At 37.6% G+C, this 15,447-nt stretch overlaps 1 protein-coding gene across 1 annotated transcript in view; it reads left to right on the forward strand.

The window, feature by feature from the left end:
* Nucleotides 1-4,885: 4,885 nt before the first annotated feature.
* Nucleotides 4,886-15,447, forward strand: part of LOC109049128 (glutamate receptor ionotropic, NMDA 3B-like) — a 38,142-nt gene continuing 27,580 nt past the window's right edge. Inside the window, exon 1 of the mRNA XM_042773702.1 lies at nt 4,886-6,134. Within this exon, the coding sequence (XP_042629636.1) occupies nt 5,682-6,134 (453 nt within the window). The 5' untranslated portion in view covers nt 4,886-5,681. The remainder of the gene's footprint in view (nt 6,135-15,447) is intronic.

Genomic DNA, 15,447 nt, shown 5'->3' on the forward strand with positions numbered 1-15,447 from the left:
ACACTTGTGTCTCTTGTCTCATGCCAGTGTTCTGCATGAACGCTCTGACCGTTCTCAACACCTCCAAATTTGCAAAGGTCACCAACTGGAAATCATCATATGAATGGCAGGGGAATCAGAGTTGTTGCATGAAGACGTTCTCCAAGTAATAATGCATGAACCACAAAGGGGATCAATGGATCTGCCCCTTTTAATCACTTAGGTCAGGTTAATGAAATGCTTGGCAGGCTAATCATCTCAAAAGCTACAAATGCTCTGCTTCTCAGTTTGATGAGATCACTGAGGAATGCCCTATTAGAGGGAACGGGGATGATAAGACTGAGAAGGTTCAGCAAAATTCCAAGATTCATGTGCAGCGGAGCTTCTGTTTTCATGCAACGACCTCAATTACATCTGAATCTTAAGGGCAGCCTCTCGGATTTGTGTCAATGAGGAACATAGTTTTAAAGGGATAGTTCACCACACAAATTAAGATTCGGTCATCATTTATTCACCCTCATGTATAGTCTCAAAACCCATATGGTTTTCTCACTTGATGCAATATACAATACATTTTGAATAATGTATTGGTTGTTCTTTTCCATGCAATTACAAATAATGAGCAAAGGCAGCATAAAACTGTAATGAAGAATGGGCAAAAGCATCATAAAAATATCATAAATTAGTCTATGTGGCTCGAATGGTAAATGTAAAGCTCTTCTTGTAAGAATGGGTGCTGAACAGACTGAACATTCATTCACATTAGGTGAGTTGTTAACTATTGAGACATGAGAGCTGACTGAGTCAGTGAGTCAAGAACTGAAGCTGTCCAATTTGTGTACGAATCAGAATTCAGACTAGTTTCATGAATCATTGAAACCATTCAATTCATGTGTATATAAGGTAAACTACTGTTCAAAAGTTTGGGGTTGGTAAGAATTTTAATGTATTTGAAAGAAGTCTTTTATTCTCATTGAGACTGAATTTATTTAATTAAAAATACAGTAAAACAGTAATACTGTGAAATATTAATGCAATTTCAAATATTTCTATATTAATTATCATATATATTTTGTGAAGGCAAAGCTGAATTTTCAGCAGCCATTACTCCAGTCTTCAGTGTTACACAATCCTTCAGAAACCCACTTTGGTGCTCAAGAAACATTTCTCATGATTATCAGTGTTAAAAACAGTTTGTTGTACAGCTTAATATTTTTGTGGAAACTGTGCTACATTTTTTAGGTTTCTTTCATGAATAAAAAGTTCAAATGAACAGTATTTATTTAAAATAGAAACTGTCTTTACTGTCACATTGACTAATTTGATGCATTCTTACTGAATAAATGTATTCATTCCTTTAACAAAAAATAAAATACGAATCTTACTGACCCCAAACTTTTGAACGCTAGTGTACTGTAAGTCATGTGGGCCACTTTATGTCCAAAAATAATCATTTTGTCTAATTAAAATCTACAGTTTTGTGTGCTGTGTATTTTTATACTGATCATAGAACTTCCTTCTTAGCTTAGCAAATCATTTGTGAATGGTGTATCTGGTGTGGAGCGATAGTGGCTTGTGAAGTAGCTTGTGTCAAATAAGTCACTTATGGAGGTTCTTTACAATTAGGCTTCTCCTCTAGAAGCAACAACTCGGTCGGTTTTGGAACAAAGGTAATAACTCCATTAACTGTCTAACTTCCTCATAATAAAAAAAGTATAATTGTAAACATTTCAACAAAAACAGCAATTATCCAAACCAAACTAGGATTGAGATTTCTTGCAACACAAGCTCAATCGGCAAATGAAGACACTACACAGCACCTGTACACATGACTAAATAGTAGCCCTGTGATAATTTACTTATCATTGATACAGTAGGGTCAACCAGGTTTTCTGCTCTAACATTGTCCTTGTGGTACATGCAAGTAAATCAATATAGCCTTTCCTCCAGCTCCCTGCACCCTTACAGTGAAAAAAAGAGGGGAAGCGAGCAGGTTATTTCAAATGATGGTGACTCTAAACTGTGACATGCACAAAGTCTGCACACACATACATAAATATACATCTGTGTGGATCTGATAAGTATGTCTGAACCATGGTAAAAATAAACCCAGCTCAGCAATACTAGCCTACCTAACGGCAGGGTGAGATGTAAGTATTTACATAGTGCATGTAGGGAAACATTTCTTGAAATACAAAGTCTTAGCCCTCATTAAACTTTAACGCACAGAACACAACTTGTGTTTCGGAATAAAAAAGTCGGGGATGAGACATTTTACATTTCAGACTAAATTAGATCTGTAGTGCTTCTCTGTTGATATTATATTCGATATTTTCAAAAAGTGCACTACTAAATGGTATGTTGAGTTTTCTCAAACTCTTTCAACTTCTTAGGGACTAGCAAATGTGCAGTCACAGTACTTTTACACCTTAATAATATGATGTTAATTAACCACATGAAACTCATTAGTTTTTTATCAGAACCATGTTTGCTCAGTCTGATAAAACAGAGAGGGGTTATAAAGTGTTTGACCAAATGAAATGAGGTTTCATATAGATACCCTCCCACTGTGAACTGGCCTTCGCTCATTATTTATGCATCCTGACTCTTATTTGAAGTCCAAATTACTCTTCATCTCAAACACAAGTCAGGGGAGGGAGAAGGTTTACGATGTTCCCACAATGTTATGATGTTTCCACAATGAAGTCATTGGTTTGAATAGAAAAACTTTGCCAAGCAAGAACATAGTTTTTTTAGCACAGTAAGGAAAATCAACGGCTTTGCCTCCAGCAAATTCTCTTATAATATACGAATATATAGGACTCCAGATTTTAATAGAATTATCCAGAATTAGCTCCTTTCCTCTCACGCAGCACGTCCTGATGGTTCACGGCATCCAGTGTGCTGCTGAACTGTTTGGTGGACTCAAAAAACTAGGCTGAAATTAGTCATGTAGGATGTGCTGAGAATGTAGATGTCGCACGATGATATTTAAAAGCATCGCTCTCCTGTATGAGTCCTTCTATAGAGCATTATGGCAGATTATGGAGTGCTGCGACATGCGGTTAGACAGAAACAGCACTGATGCTACATTTATCCATGCTGTAATTGCAGAGCTTCTGCTCAGAGGCTTTTTTCTGAGGTACCTCTCAAAATTCAATTTCAGAATTCATTGACTCAAACAGCATAAATGCAGGAATGTTTAATGTATGCGTATGTCACAATAACAAGTGAAGTCATAGGGAGAGACTGAGGAGGATTATCTATACGGGTGCTCACATGTGTTAAATAAGGTGGGTGTAATCCCTCCAAGATAAATGTTTGTTTTAATTGGTTTTCTGATTAAAGTGTAATCCATTAATTTCTATATTAAATCAAGTTGACTACAATTGACCACTGGGAGGGTCCAGTGATACGAGCCGTCTGGAAGAAAATCAGAAGGACATATATGAATATTTATTCTCACCGCTTGAGTCAGCTTGAAGGTGAATAAAAGACAATGCTGAAAACCATTTGGAGAGATCCATGTGTCAGGACAGGACAGTTGCGTAGGTGTCTTGTGAAATTTTGATTTACCCTTAAAATCACCTGCATTTCTGAAATATTCTGAAATGTGGGTTTGTATGCGATGGAGCTGAAAAAACAATCAAACAAGCAACACTGGTTACATGTTAGTGTCAGACATCAGACAGACATCATAATACATGACCATTAAGCGGAAACACAAATGGTTTTTGGAGAAGTTGTTCAGGCAAAATGACTGAGGTGTGGTTAAGAACAGGAAAAGAGATTAAACGATAGATCTGTTTCTGAAATAGACTGCATACTGCAGTATGGGCTGTATAGAGTAAACTGTCATTTTTATAAGATGTCTGTAGCACATACAGTATAAACTGTCAAAAATACTGCTGCACAAAGAACATGCTGCCCGAAATTTTGAAACGGTTCATATGCTTTTTACTCAGTCAGTAGTCTCTAATCCTCAATTAGTCTTTGACATCCAAGCTATTATTACCAGCAAATGGATTTGAGGGTGCGAAGCTTTCCGAAATGCACAAGTAATTGCTTAAAAACAGTTTCATGCATTGCAGAACTAATATGTTTCTTGTCAGACAGGAAATGTCACATTGTTCATATTTCTAGTCACATTTCTACATTCCCTCCTCGGCTGAATGCATATGTGCATCATTTTCTTCAGACTCCATTCCTGTTTTGGAAGCATTGTGAAAGTTTATGGCAGAAGTACATTTTCTGATTAATTACTAAAGGGGAAAAGTATATTTTAATGAGTTTATTGCAACATATTAACCACCCAGTGGTGAAAAAATGCCTACGGTGCCTACAGTACCAAATTTAAATGCTCTGAAAAAAGGGGGTCTTGGGATATTAAAATGTAAAATTGATTCAAATAAACTAATGGTCTGGTTAAATCAAAGGATTGTACAGTAACTCTTGTTTTTGATGAACAAAAAAATCTATTACACTGCGTTTCAGTCTTGCGCTCAAACAGAGTGACAAGTTAATATATTTGGATTACTGTTCTATAGCAAACAAAGGCCACTGTAAATTAATTCTACTGAACAGAGCATCCCTGCTCCCATGGAATTATTATTTAATTAAATAACTTATGAATAGGGTATTGTCCTTGAACTATGCCAAACCCTCTGAATTCAGAAGGCATTTTCTGCCTCAGACACCTCCTCATCTCTTTTTAAGACTTCACTCAAATCATTAACGTAATATATATATATATATATATATTAACTTATATATATATATATATATATATATATATACGTATATATATATATATATATATCTGCACTCTGGGAGCTTTAGCTTTAGCTTTGCATTTAGCTGGCTCTTATTCGTCCCGATAGAAGTGGATTTGGACTATACTGACACCAGGATGCAATAAAGTACTTTACTAACAAGAATCTGTTGTTTTAATAGCAATATATTGGATATTCTTGAATGTTTTTGGAAGTTTGTGCTGATATACAGATGGCACTTTGCTGTAGCTTTGACCATTGTACTTTATATATTGGGAAAAGAATTAACAAAGAGGAATATAAAGTAAATCTAATTTTATTGTTATTATTATTATTATAGCAGTAACGTGTTCAACTGCATAACACAACTGGTCATGTGATGTCAACATGGCAGCGGCCAGGAGGGTGAGACCCACTTCATGTAGCATGCCTACAATAAAATATTTTTCTGGAAAAGTGCCCTGGAGTTGTAATCGTATTTTAATTATATTTCTTCCTAAAATGCTGTTCATTTACTTATGTTTAAAACTTTTTTAATAAACAAAAATTACTGAGTGCCCCTTTACTATTTAATTTAAGTGAGGTTTTGAAAACATTTAATAATGTTTCTTAAGTGACCTTTGGGAAAGCTAAATTCTCCATAATCTGATCTTCTAGCAAACCTGGCGTGGCCACAACTGTCCTCCCTCCGAGCTCGGTGATGCTGAGAAGATCTCAAGCGGCACAGCACCTCCTCTCCTCCCTCAACGGCGCGCACGGCACCTCCTCGCCTTCAACACTTGGAGTAGACGGAATGGTTGCACTACTTGCATTGTAACTGAGGCTGCATCAGGCTGTACGCGTAAAACCATTAAGGACAAGAACAACTGGACATGAATAAAGCGATGCCATCTTGTGACGAAACCTCAATCCAGTTGCGAAAGGAGCAGGATGAATTTAGTGCTCTCCAGATTCTTGGCATACCTTCACGTCGGGCTCCAGGTCGCTCTCCAGATGTTTATTTACCCTTGTCATCTGCATCCCCAGCCCTGTCACATCCTGGCACGCATTGGGCACACAGTGCGCTTGGGTGCGCTCCTGCCGACCCGCCAGCAGTCCAGGATACAGGGCGCCCTCAACCGCGCCCTGGTCCACCTCCGGCAAAGTGGAAACAACTTCTTGCCGTACAATCTAAGCTTGGAAGTATTGTCCCGAGAGCCGCTCAATGGAGACCCGGAGTCCATGTTCAGGTGCGTGTGTCAGGATATCGTTGTTCAGGGAGTCTCGGCTGTGCTTGCGTTCCCTCAGAGCCACGAGGAGCTCATACAAGTGGAATTCATGTCCTCGTTTTTGGAAATACCTTTCATCAGCATCATTGAACAGGGCGAACCTCTTAAGACACAGGTGAGAAGCAAACTAATTTTCTTTACTTTTATCCAAAGCGCTCTTAACATTTTAAGGAAGATACAGCCAAACTGTACCGGCGTCGGTCTTGTTTCTGTTTTCGGTCTCGATATACATTTTCCTAATACTGGTTGTTTTTATTATTTGTTACATCGTTTATAGCCTACTCTCCGCTACAACTGTCGCTCTTGTTATTGAGGCATAATCAACATAAAGCCCGTGACAACCGGGACGTGTTTTGTTTCAGGGGTTTTCCCCCAAAATGTGTGTCAAACTTTAATATAATGTTCCCAAATTAGTCTTAAACATATAAAGTAGTTAGAAATCTACAATTTCTCCCTAAACTGTAAATTAATGACTTGTACATCGAGTCACGTAGCCACCACCAATTTAAAACATGGACTAGTTTTGTGCATTCAAATGTTTTCAAATTTAAACAAATTGATTATTTCAAATTAATTATTATGGTGTCTTCCAAAGCCAGCTCTCATGCCTATTTCCTTTTTAGACATTCTGATTTAACATGGTGAACATAAAAAGCAAACAGAATGGAAAAAAATATAAAATGCATGAAACAAAGGTCAACGCTCAACAACTCTAAAACATAAAACATAAAACAGTATGTATATGTGTTAGTCACTCTGATAGATGTGGCAAATGTAGGTCTATGTTTTCTCATTTTGTGCAGTGTTTGTGGAAAGTAATTGAAGATGCAAGAGAACAAGAGAACCTGCTGACAGACACCAGATGATGCCAGTCCTGTCATTTATAAAATTATAAGCCAGACATGAAATTATTAGCCAGATTCTACACAGTTTTACAATTTCTGATGCTTCCTCAGGAGGCTGGTTGGCAGAAACCTGATAGTTTTCAAATGGTTCCATCTGTTCCCAAGAAGATTTTATATGTTGAGTGGAACATATAGAGAGACTTAGGCCTGTGGCAAGTATTTTGGGTGTTTTTGTCCAGGGGTCGGACACAGAGGTCCTGATGTATTCCAGTGGAACAATCCTAACACTGTTTAGGGCTCAGGTTTGAGTCGCGCTGGCTCTCGTTAGTATTCTAAGCAGCAAACAGAGCGGATGCCAGTCGCACCAGTTGTTTCTGTCTCCAGCAGTGCAGCCAGTTGCAGCAGTTTCTCCTGGCAGGGAAACCTCAAAAGATTTCCCTCCCTTCAAACTCTGCCAGCATATGGACACAAAGGAACAAAGGCACCCCTGATTTTGCATAAAATGAGCAGCAGGTCAGCAGAGAGACTCATCTTTTAAGATGCTCATTCATAACAGTGTGATTTAGCCTACATCTTATAACATGTCAGTCAAAGGCTTTTGTGTCTTGTACATTTATGGCCTGGTTGCTTGTTAAATCTGCTTCATAAATAGTGTTATTCTTAGCCAGGGTGAAAACATAACCAAGGCCATTTCTGTGATTAATGAAAATTATTAGCAAAATATTTGTGATTGCTTCGTTTTGACAGCCCTCAGGAAGTGTGAAATCATTAGTGCCCATCTTTTTCCTGACAGAGCAAGGCTTGGCTCATGCCATCACAGTGGAGTCGTTAACTTTCCAAATTACTTTAACAAATTAAAAGATATACTTAATGCTATAAATTTCTCTGGGCGACATGGGGACGTTATATAATATTATAGGACGCAACCCCAGGATATTATGCTGTCTGAATGCTTTTCAAAAGCAATATTCTCTATCCTTGGTGAATAACGCCTCCTTTCGGCTCTCTATACAGATGAAATAGCCATCCACTGGTGTCTTTTGCCGAACACTAGCCTGAATTTGCAATTTGAGTGATTCCCATGAAATATATATATATTTTTTTTCATTTCTGTGACTATATTTGCACCAGAGCCAATCAAACACATGGTAGATTACCATATTCTTAGTGTGCCTTAAATAATTTTGTTTGCTGACAAAATATGCTGGGCCTGTTTCGTTCAGGAAAATTCTTCTGCTCATATATGCTTGAATGCTCATTAACTTGTCTCCCTTCCGTAGCAAATATTCCCAAGCACAGAAGAAAGATTAGCACATGCAAAACTCATTTAGTCCCTTTGAATGAAATCACATTCTAATCCAAAGGCCTTTCTCAATTATGCCCCACTGTTAGCTCACCAGTGGACAACCACTGGAAGGTTATTAAGCTTAATGAATCCTTAATTCAAGAGGGCTGTAGAGACTGTCCAAATGTTTATTTTCAGTAACTCCAGTTCGTAACATTCAGAGTGGACTGAGAATGATCAAATGTACACCAACTGAAGACATTAATTTGTGTAAAGCTACTGTTATCTTGTAGATGCCCACTCATTATGTTATAGCGTGACCTTTTGCCATTGCAGTCTTGCCGTAATCATGGAAAAGAGTAACCTTTGGAAAACTGAAACCACAGAGCTGTGGTTTCTTTACAGTGTACATTCTGAATCTGTAAACCAGGGCTGAGAACCAGTAAGTCATCAGATGAATATTCATATATTGAGACAGTGCAATATTGATTTTGTACAACAGTTTCATAAAAAAATAAGCTAATGTTGAATAACTTATATTTCAAACACAATATTGTCAGTTACTTTGTGTATTTCACTCTGATAATGAAAATATTTTCAAACGAAGCCACAGCAGAATTTACTGTTGTGCGCCTCTGTGCAACATATATATGTAGTGCATATAGTGCTTTATATAATACAAATTGTTCCAAAGGGGTTAATATCAATAAACAGGAAAATATCAGTGTTAATGTTGTAAAATTAATCAGTTATAAAATGAATTCAGTTTCAGATGTAAAGCAGCTCTACTACTGAATGAATCAGTGTTGTAAACAAATAACTTGAACAATTCAATGACTCCCTCATAAAGACAGTGACTGCATCCAAATTTGCATACCTCCCTAGTATATAGGAGGTGAAAAACAGTGTGTGAACGGAGTAGTAGCCTTTGTCCAAATTCACTGTATTCATAAAACAGTAGGCAAAACATACACGGATACCTTACTTTTTCTGGTTTGATTCTAAAGTGTGTTTCTAATGGATGCTTTGCTATCCCATAAGGCCATGGTAGGAGAATTGTGAATGGCAGTATAGTGACGCAACTGATGCTGGTCGGTCACATGACGAATGTAGTACATCCAGATTACATTCATACTATACAGAACATGTTTTTTTTCTTTCTTTCTTTTTTTTTTAACAGTTGCAAATTAATTATTTTTCAAAAGAATGACCTACTCGGAGAGTATGCGATTTCTGACATAGCCAGTCACTTGTTTAATTCCTGAATTAATCCATTTGTTTTTAGTTGGTTAAGCAAATGATTCAATCCCTAAATGATTCACTTGTCTTGGTATAAACATTTTGAATGAAGTGGTTGAATGAATGATTCACTGAATCACTCATAAAGGCAGTCACTTGTTGCCACCTACTGGCATACCAATGTAACCTGCAGCAAGAGTTGCTGAAAAAATCTTCACCACTTAGAGAGCCTGTCTGGAAAGCCCAAACACAGACATGTGAAATTGTGAAAAGTCTCAGAATGTGTTTTTGCATTTAATATTTTGATATGCAGACATTTTTTTTTCAGTTTAACTTCTTTTTACTTTACATAGGAAAATTATTGCAGTAGAATACTAAAACATGTTCTGTGTAAATGGCCCCTAAGTCAAAGAAATATATGCAACAGTAGATACATTATCAGAACTCACATTGTAAAATGGAGTGCCATCATATTGTGCATAATTTTATGGAAAATGAGCACAAAACCTTTTTGACTGTTCTTTACATATGCAGTGTAGCTTGTAAAATGCATAGCTGAAGTAAACCATACAACATTACCCATTTGTGTGCACTGCAGAAAATAAATATTTCTAAAAGCACCTGGAGAACAAGCACTTATTAGTCATAGAGGTGGTCTACACTCCTTCTGTTGATACAATGCCATGCACACATGCATGCAAGTCACCACCTATTCCCAGCCAGCACAATGCTGATCATCGGAGCATTGCTGCTGTGATTGTCTGCAGCCTGGGTTGCTCCATTATGGAGGCCAAGGGTGTAAATAACGTGTGAAATACCTGGCGGAGATGGTCTGTAATCTCCCACATGTGCAGGGTTGAGATAAGCACAGATGGGCCGCTGAGGTCTGTGACAGTAAGGATGCGGGAACAGCGTGGTGCATCAGCCAGGTGAGGAAGAATGCTGCGAGCTGCGCTTACGGGGCCGAGATGGCTCAGTGTTGCCAGGCTCTTAGCATTACAGCACCCCAGCAAATTCATACGATTTAATACACAGCCGCATATGTGGTTTAATACCGTCTGGATTTGGGTTAATGCCCATATACTGTAAGCCGAGAATGTTCTGACCCATCAAAACTAATTGAGCAAGTAAGCTGAGGGATGTTTTTTGGAGTCTCTGTGTTGGTGTATGTAAAAAGAAACTAGCTTTTCTCTATTTTGATGCAACTGCAAGAATATGAGAGTTTAATTGAATCTAAAAGTCTGTTTCCAATAAGTGGTACGACTGCACCCTGAGGTACTTATGACTCTTCCCCGACCTTATACCTTATTTCCTCTCTAAAATGTGTGTCTTTGAAAATTCAACCCTCTTTCTGCCCGAGGTGTACTTTGAAATGGTGCCTGATCTCTCAATATAAGTTGATTGAGTTTTCACTTTGCTTCTGAATACGGCGCCTCACTGAACGAATCTCACTGGCGTTCAGATCTCATGACAGAAATGATTCATTGTCTTTATTTTGGCTGTTGGCAGCATTGTGGTGAGCACAGCACTGACCAGGCTGCACTCATGCCAACAATGCCTCTCCAGAGTGGCTAATTCTTGTTTTGTTATGGAATGAATATTAGTTGCTGTTTTCATTGTGCTAATCATAGCACACTTCACTGCTCATAGCAAAACAATGAACAGTCTGTTGATTTTTATCAGTTAGATCATCTAACTGACATTTTAAATAAATTTTCCTTTGAAGGATCCACTCGGCTTGGCTCTGGTTTAGGTCTGTATCTCAGTCTGCAATCTTATAGCCACTCTGATTGCTTTGATGATGGAGAAAACACACTGAGAGAGAAACAGCAGCGTCCGTTCGTTTTGGCATGGGAACCTGCAAATGGCATCTATTCTGAATGGGGGAGAGATTTGCATAAGTGGGTATTACAGTTTAGCACTATGGGTACTTTTGATGCAAAGTTCCCTTTTGTGTGTCAAAGTCTCTCTGTAAGTCATTTTCCATCTCTTCTCCCTCTACATTTTATTTCCATTAGTTTTGTCTTATCTCTTTCACCCAACTCTCTCATGAGTATGTTTCAATTATCTTCCCCTTTTTTGAAGGGATAGGGAAAAAAAGACTTCGGCTGGATAACAAGACAGAAGATGTGACAACCGTTCCCATCATGCATGAGGCACACAAACGCAGCTCTGCTATCATGCTTATTAATAACTGCGCATGCACTTCTGATCAGAGCAAAGACTCCCTCCCAGCTTCACAAAAATGCCTCTGCCTCAGTTAAGCTGTAGGTGAGGAATTTCACTTTCTGTGGGAGAGATCCAGCCTTATTCAACTCGCATCAGTTCATAAAATACACTCTTGCACTAAAAGGAATATTAAGGGTATACAGAATAATTATGTTAATTTGACAACATTTGTGGCATGTCTACCACAAATTTTTTTTTCTTTCTTTTTTTGAAGGCTTTACAAGCCTTACAATCCTTTTATAAAATAACTTATTTGCATATTTACATATTGTATAATGTTTATCTATGCTTAGTACTTAACTTAAAACCAGTTAAGTGAAAAAAAAACAAATCTGGAAGGAAAAAAGAAAAGCTCAGTAAGTTATTTTTCTCAAACCAAAATTATTTGAACACATATTGTTTAAATCTTGTGGCTACAATGGACCCTTTTCACAATTCTGGGGTTCTCAAATGCGGAAATCGTCATTGTAGGTGAACGGAAACTATGCAACAAATATAATTTTTGCATTTCCATGTGCTTCAATAGCAAAAGAAAAAATCCATCATTTCTATGATCTTACAAAAGAGTAACAAATATAGAGAGACTGACTATGTTGATCAAACGAGAGAAAGATGTCAAATTTGCTGTCGCTTCCTCAGCCGTGGTATTAGAAACACAGCGTTAATTAGTTTTCTGTAATTTAATGCCAATGTAATATAAAACAAAGTAAAGTGTTATAGATTGAAAATATAAAAAACTTTGCTAGATTTGTGATGTTAATAACTATGGAAACCCGTCATCACAGTCACAGATTAAAATGTGATTTTGCTGTTTATGGATTTGTAAGTTCCTCTCTGTAACCCAGATTTCTGCTTTTTTAGGATAAAATTATTTTTTAAGGCAACCTAATTGTTAATCACCATTATAGTACAAGTGCTAGTGATTGAGTTTAACTTGTATTGCACTGAGAATATTCAGCCCTTTTAGTTCTATTTATTTTATGAGCAGTTGTAGGATTTATATTACTCGTCAAAGCTTTCATTGTTTTTAATGCTAGTTGAGAAAGGAGAAATTAACACAGTTTTGCTCTGAAGCAGCAGAATTTTCATCTTCAGATTCATTAATATCTGCCCTCATTCAGATAACCAAAAAATATTTTCCCAGTCTTGTAATGTGTCTGAAGCTGGGTCAACCTCAAGCTTTTAATGTTTTTGCAGTTACAGTGCAATATGGAGCTTGTCTTCATAGATACTCAGTGTTAACTGGGGATACACAGCGACAGCCACATGGAAGTGTTTATTCAGCTCTGTCAGACTCACTTACTGTTGGCTCTGTGTTGCTGATGATTGCAGACATTGTGCTGAATTACCTTTTGTGCCTCCCTGAACCTTCTTGCAAGGCTGTCCAGCTCCCTAAATGCACATTGCTTGGCTATCAGAATTCTTGTTAACTTTCTTTTTTCTTTTTTTTTTTTCGTTTACCGTTTGCCATTTCAAGGGAATCTGAAAACATGACCTGCACTCTTTGACATCCCCAACATTATTTTTCCACCATATAGATGACACAGAGGACTAAAGGGAGCAGACGTCAACTGCCCACATTTATTTACAGCTTCACCTTTAAAACCACAGGCATTATGAAACACTGGATCATGATTTAATGAGGATTTCACGAGTTCACACTTACATATAAATAGATGGAGTATTAATGCATATTTGCCGTGCTGTCCGGGGAAGGGCTCCGAGCTCAGGAACAGCCCAAACCCAGAGAACTCCCCCATATATGTGTAGTTAGAACTGGAACTGAGGAGATGGGGCAGTGGAGGATGCAGATAAACTGTCAAAGGTATATTTATACCTGCTGTATTTATACCTCTTAGTGTTAATTGACTTGAGTGGGCTCCTCTTGTGTTAATTAGGCTAAGTATCTGATGTGCTCCTCCCAAACTTTGTTAAATAAAACATTATTTAGATGCTCTTCATGAGGATAATACAAAGTCTTGACAGGTAAAATTATTGCTTTTAAAATGCCCTCTTACAGTTAGAAATAGAGTTAGTTTTTGAAGAAAATGCTCCATCAACTCTACCGAAATTCGTTTTACAGTATGTCTGCGCGATTCATTTACACCGGACTGCTTTGTGATTGAGGGTCAGTATAAAGCAGATTTTGCACAAAAGTTGCTCCTGAATGATGAAGCAGTGCCAACTGTTTGTGATCCAGCTACACCTCCAGAAGTAGTATCACGCGTTTGTTTTCCAAATTGCCTTTCTGAAAGAGCTTCTTAGCACTCTGTAAGGCTAATGTTGCTAAAGCTACCATTGCCTGTCTGTTTTCACTGATGCTGCCTTCACGTGCTACCAGAATGATCGTGAATAGGAAAGTCGGAGTTAAAATTGCATATGAAAGCAATGTGAAGTTGACCGCTGGAATTAGTCAAGCTCATAACCACAAGTGGGGCTATGGCACCATGAGTTATTTTTTATTCTCGCTGTATTTATGTTTGTGTGTTCATAAAGTGCTTTTTTTTTTGTAATTAATATAGTGTGTTTTTCTTTTATACTGAGTGCGTTTTCTGTAAAGATAACAGGCTTGTACTAATATTGGAGTGTTTATTTGCAAAGGCTAGCACTTGTATTGCCGGAGCTCTTGAAGCTCCACCCTCTTCCCCGGAGCACAAGCTCATTTACATTTAAAGGGAAACACATGAAAATTGTCTGTTTTGGCTCAAACCCAAAAATGGCAATTTTAACAAGCTATAAAAAATTATCTGTAAGGTATTTTGAGTTAATGCTACTGTGCTACTGTGTGTTGCTCGGAAAGGGCACAACAGTTGTGCTGTGGCTTTGTTTGAAATGATTTTATTTAGTGAAACGCATTCTTGCTCAAGTGATATTACTAAACTATAACATTTGATATAAAAAGACAAAAAAAAACAATATGTGGCCCTTATATCTTGAATTTTAGGTGCACATAAATGTATTCCATAGGCTACATCAGTCGTCATCCTGCATCCTGTTCGTCGGCAATTGCATTCAATTTAAAAAAAAAAAGATGAACATGTCTAACATTAAAAATGGGTTAATAACTTTAACACATCATTTTCCCCAGAATTAATCACACCAAATTAACACATTAAACCAACAGCCCTAATTTGAATAAATAGCAGCTTTTAAATTTGGAAGCAAATAATCAAATCTGTGGGTTATTGGCATAAAAAGGTTGCAAAGCCCATTGAACTATAAGAGAGTCTCATGGAATAAACATACTTCAGTCCAGAAGACTTACAAAGATAACTCTAGCTCTGCCGCTATCTGCCTTTAGTCCTAAATGATACACCTTCTCTAGAATTCATTGATTTGGCCTCAAAGCAATATATCCATCAAATCACCTTTTTTGCTGAATTTTAGATCTTTATATTCATATGTCCTGTTCAGGAGTTATATACTCTTCCCAAAGCCATCAACCAGAGGCCTTAATTTCGACTCAGCCTGATAAATTTCCGCCCACCAACAGACTCTGTTTTTTGGCATCCCAACCTCCTAGGAGGATTCAGGCCTGTCGTGTTCAGACATCGATTGCAAAATGTTATTCTTTCTGAGCAGAAACCATGTAAATGTCAACCAGAACTTGAAAAGGGATGACTGATCCAAGCATGAAATCATCATTATCTGCAAAGCACAGACCAATAGTCTTTGGATTAGGGAAATTCAGTGATGACACAGAGAGGTGCTATGGCTCTTTCCAAAACTGAGGAAATGGAACATGAGCTTAAAAGCAGCTGTTCTAAAGCTGTGGTTTTAAATTGAATGTCACTCATAGAAGGAACAATATTTTGTTAATTCCTCTCATT

This window comes from Cyprinus carpio, chromosome A2, assembly GCF_018340385.1.
Source record: "Cyprinus carpio isolate SPL01 chromosome A2, ASM1834038v1, whole genome shotgun sequence".
NCBI lineage: Eukaryota > Metazoa > Chordata > Actinopteri > Cypriniformes > Cyprinidae > Cyprinus > Cyprinus carpio.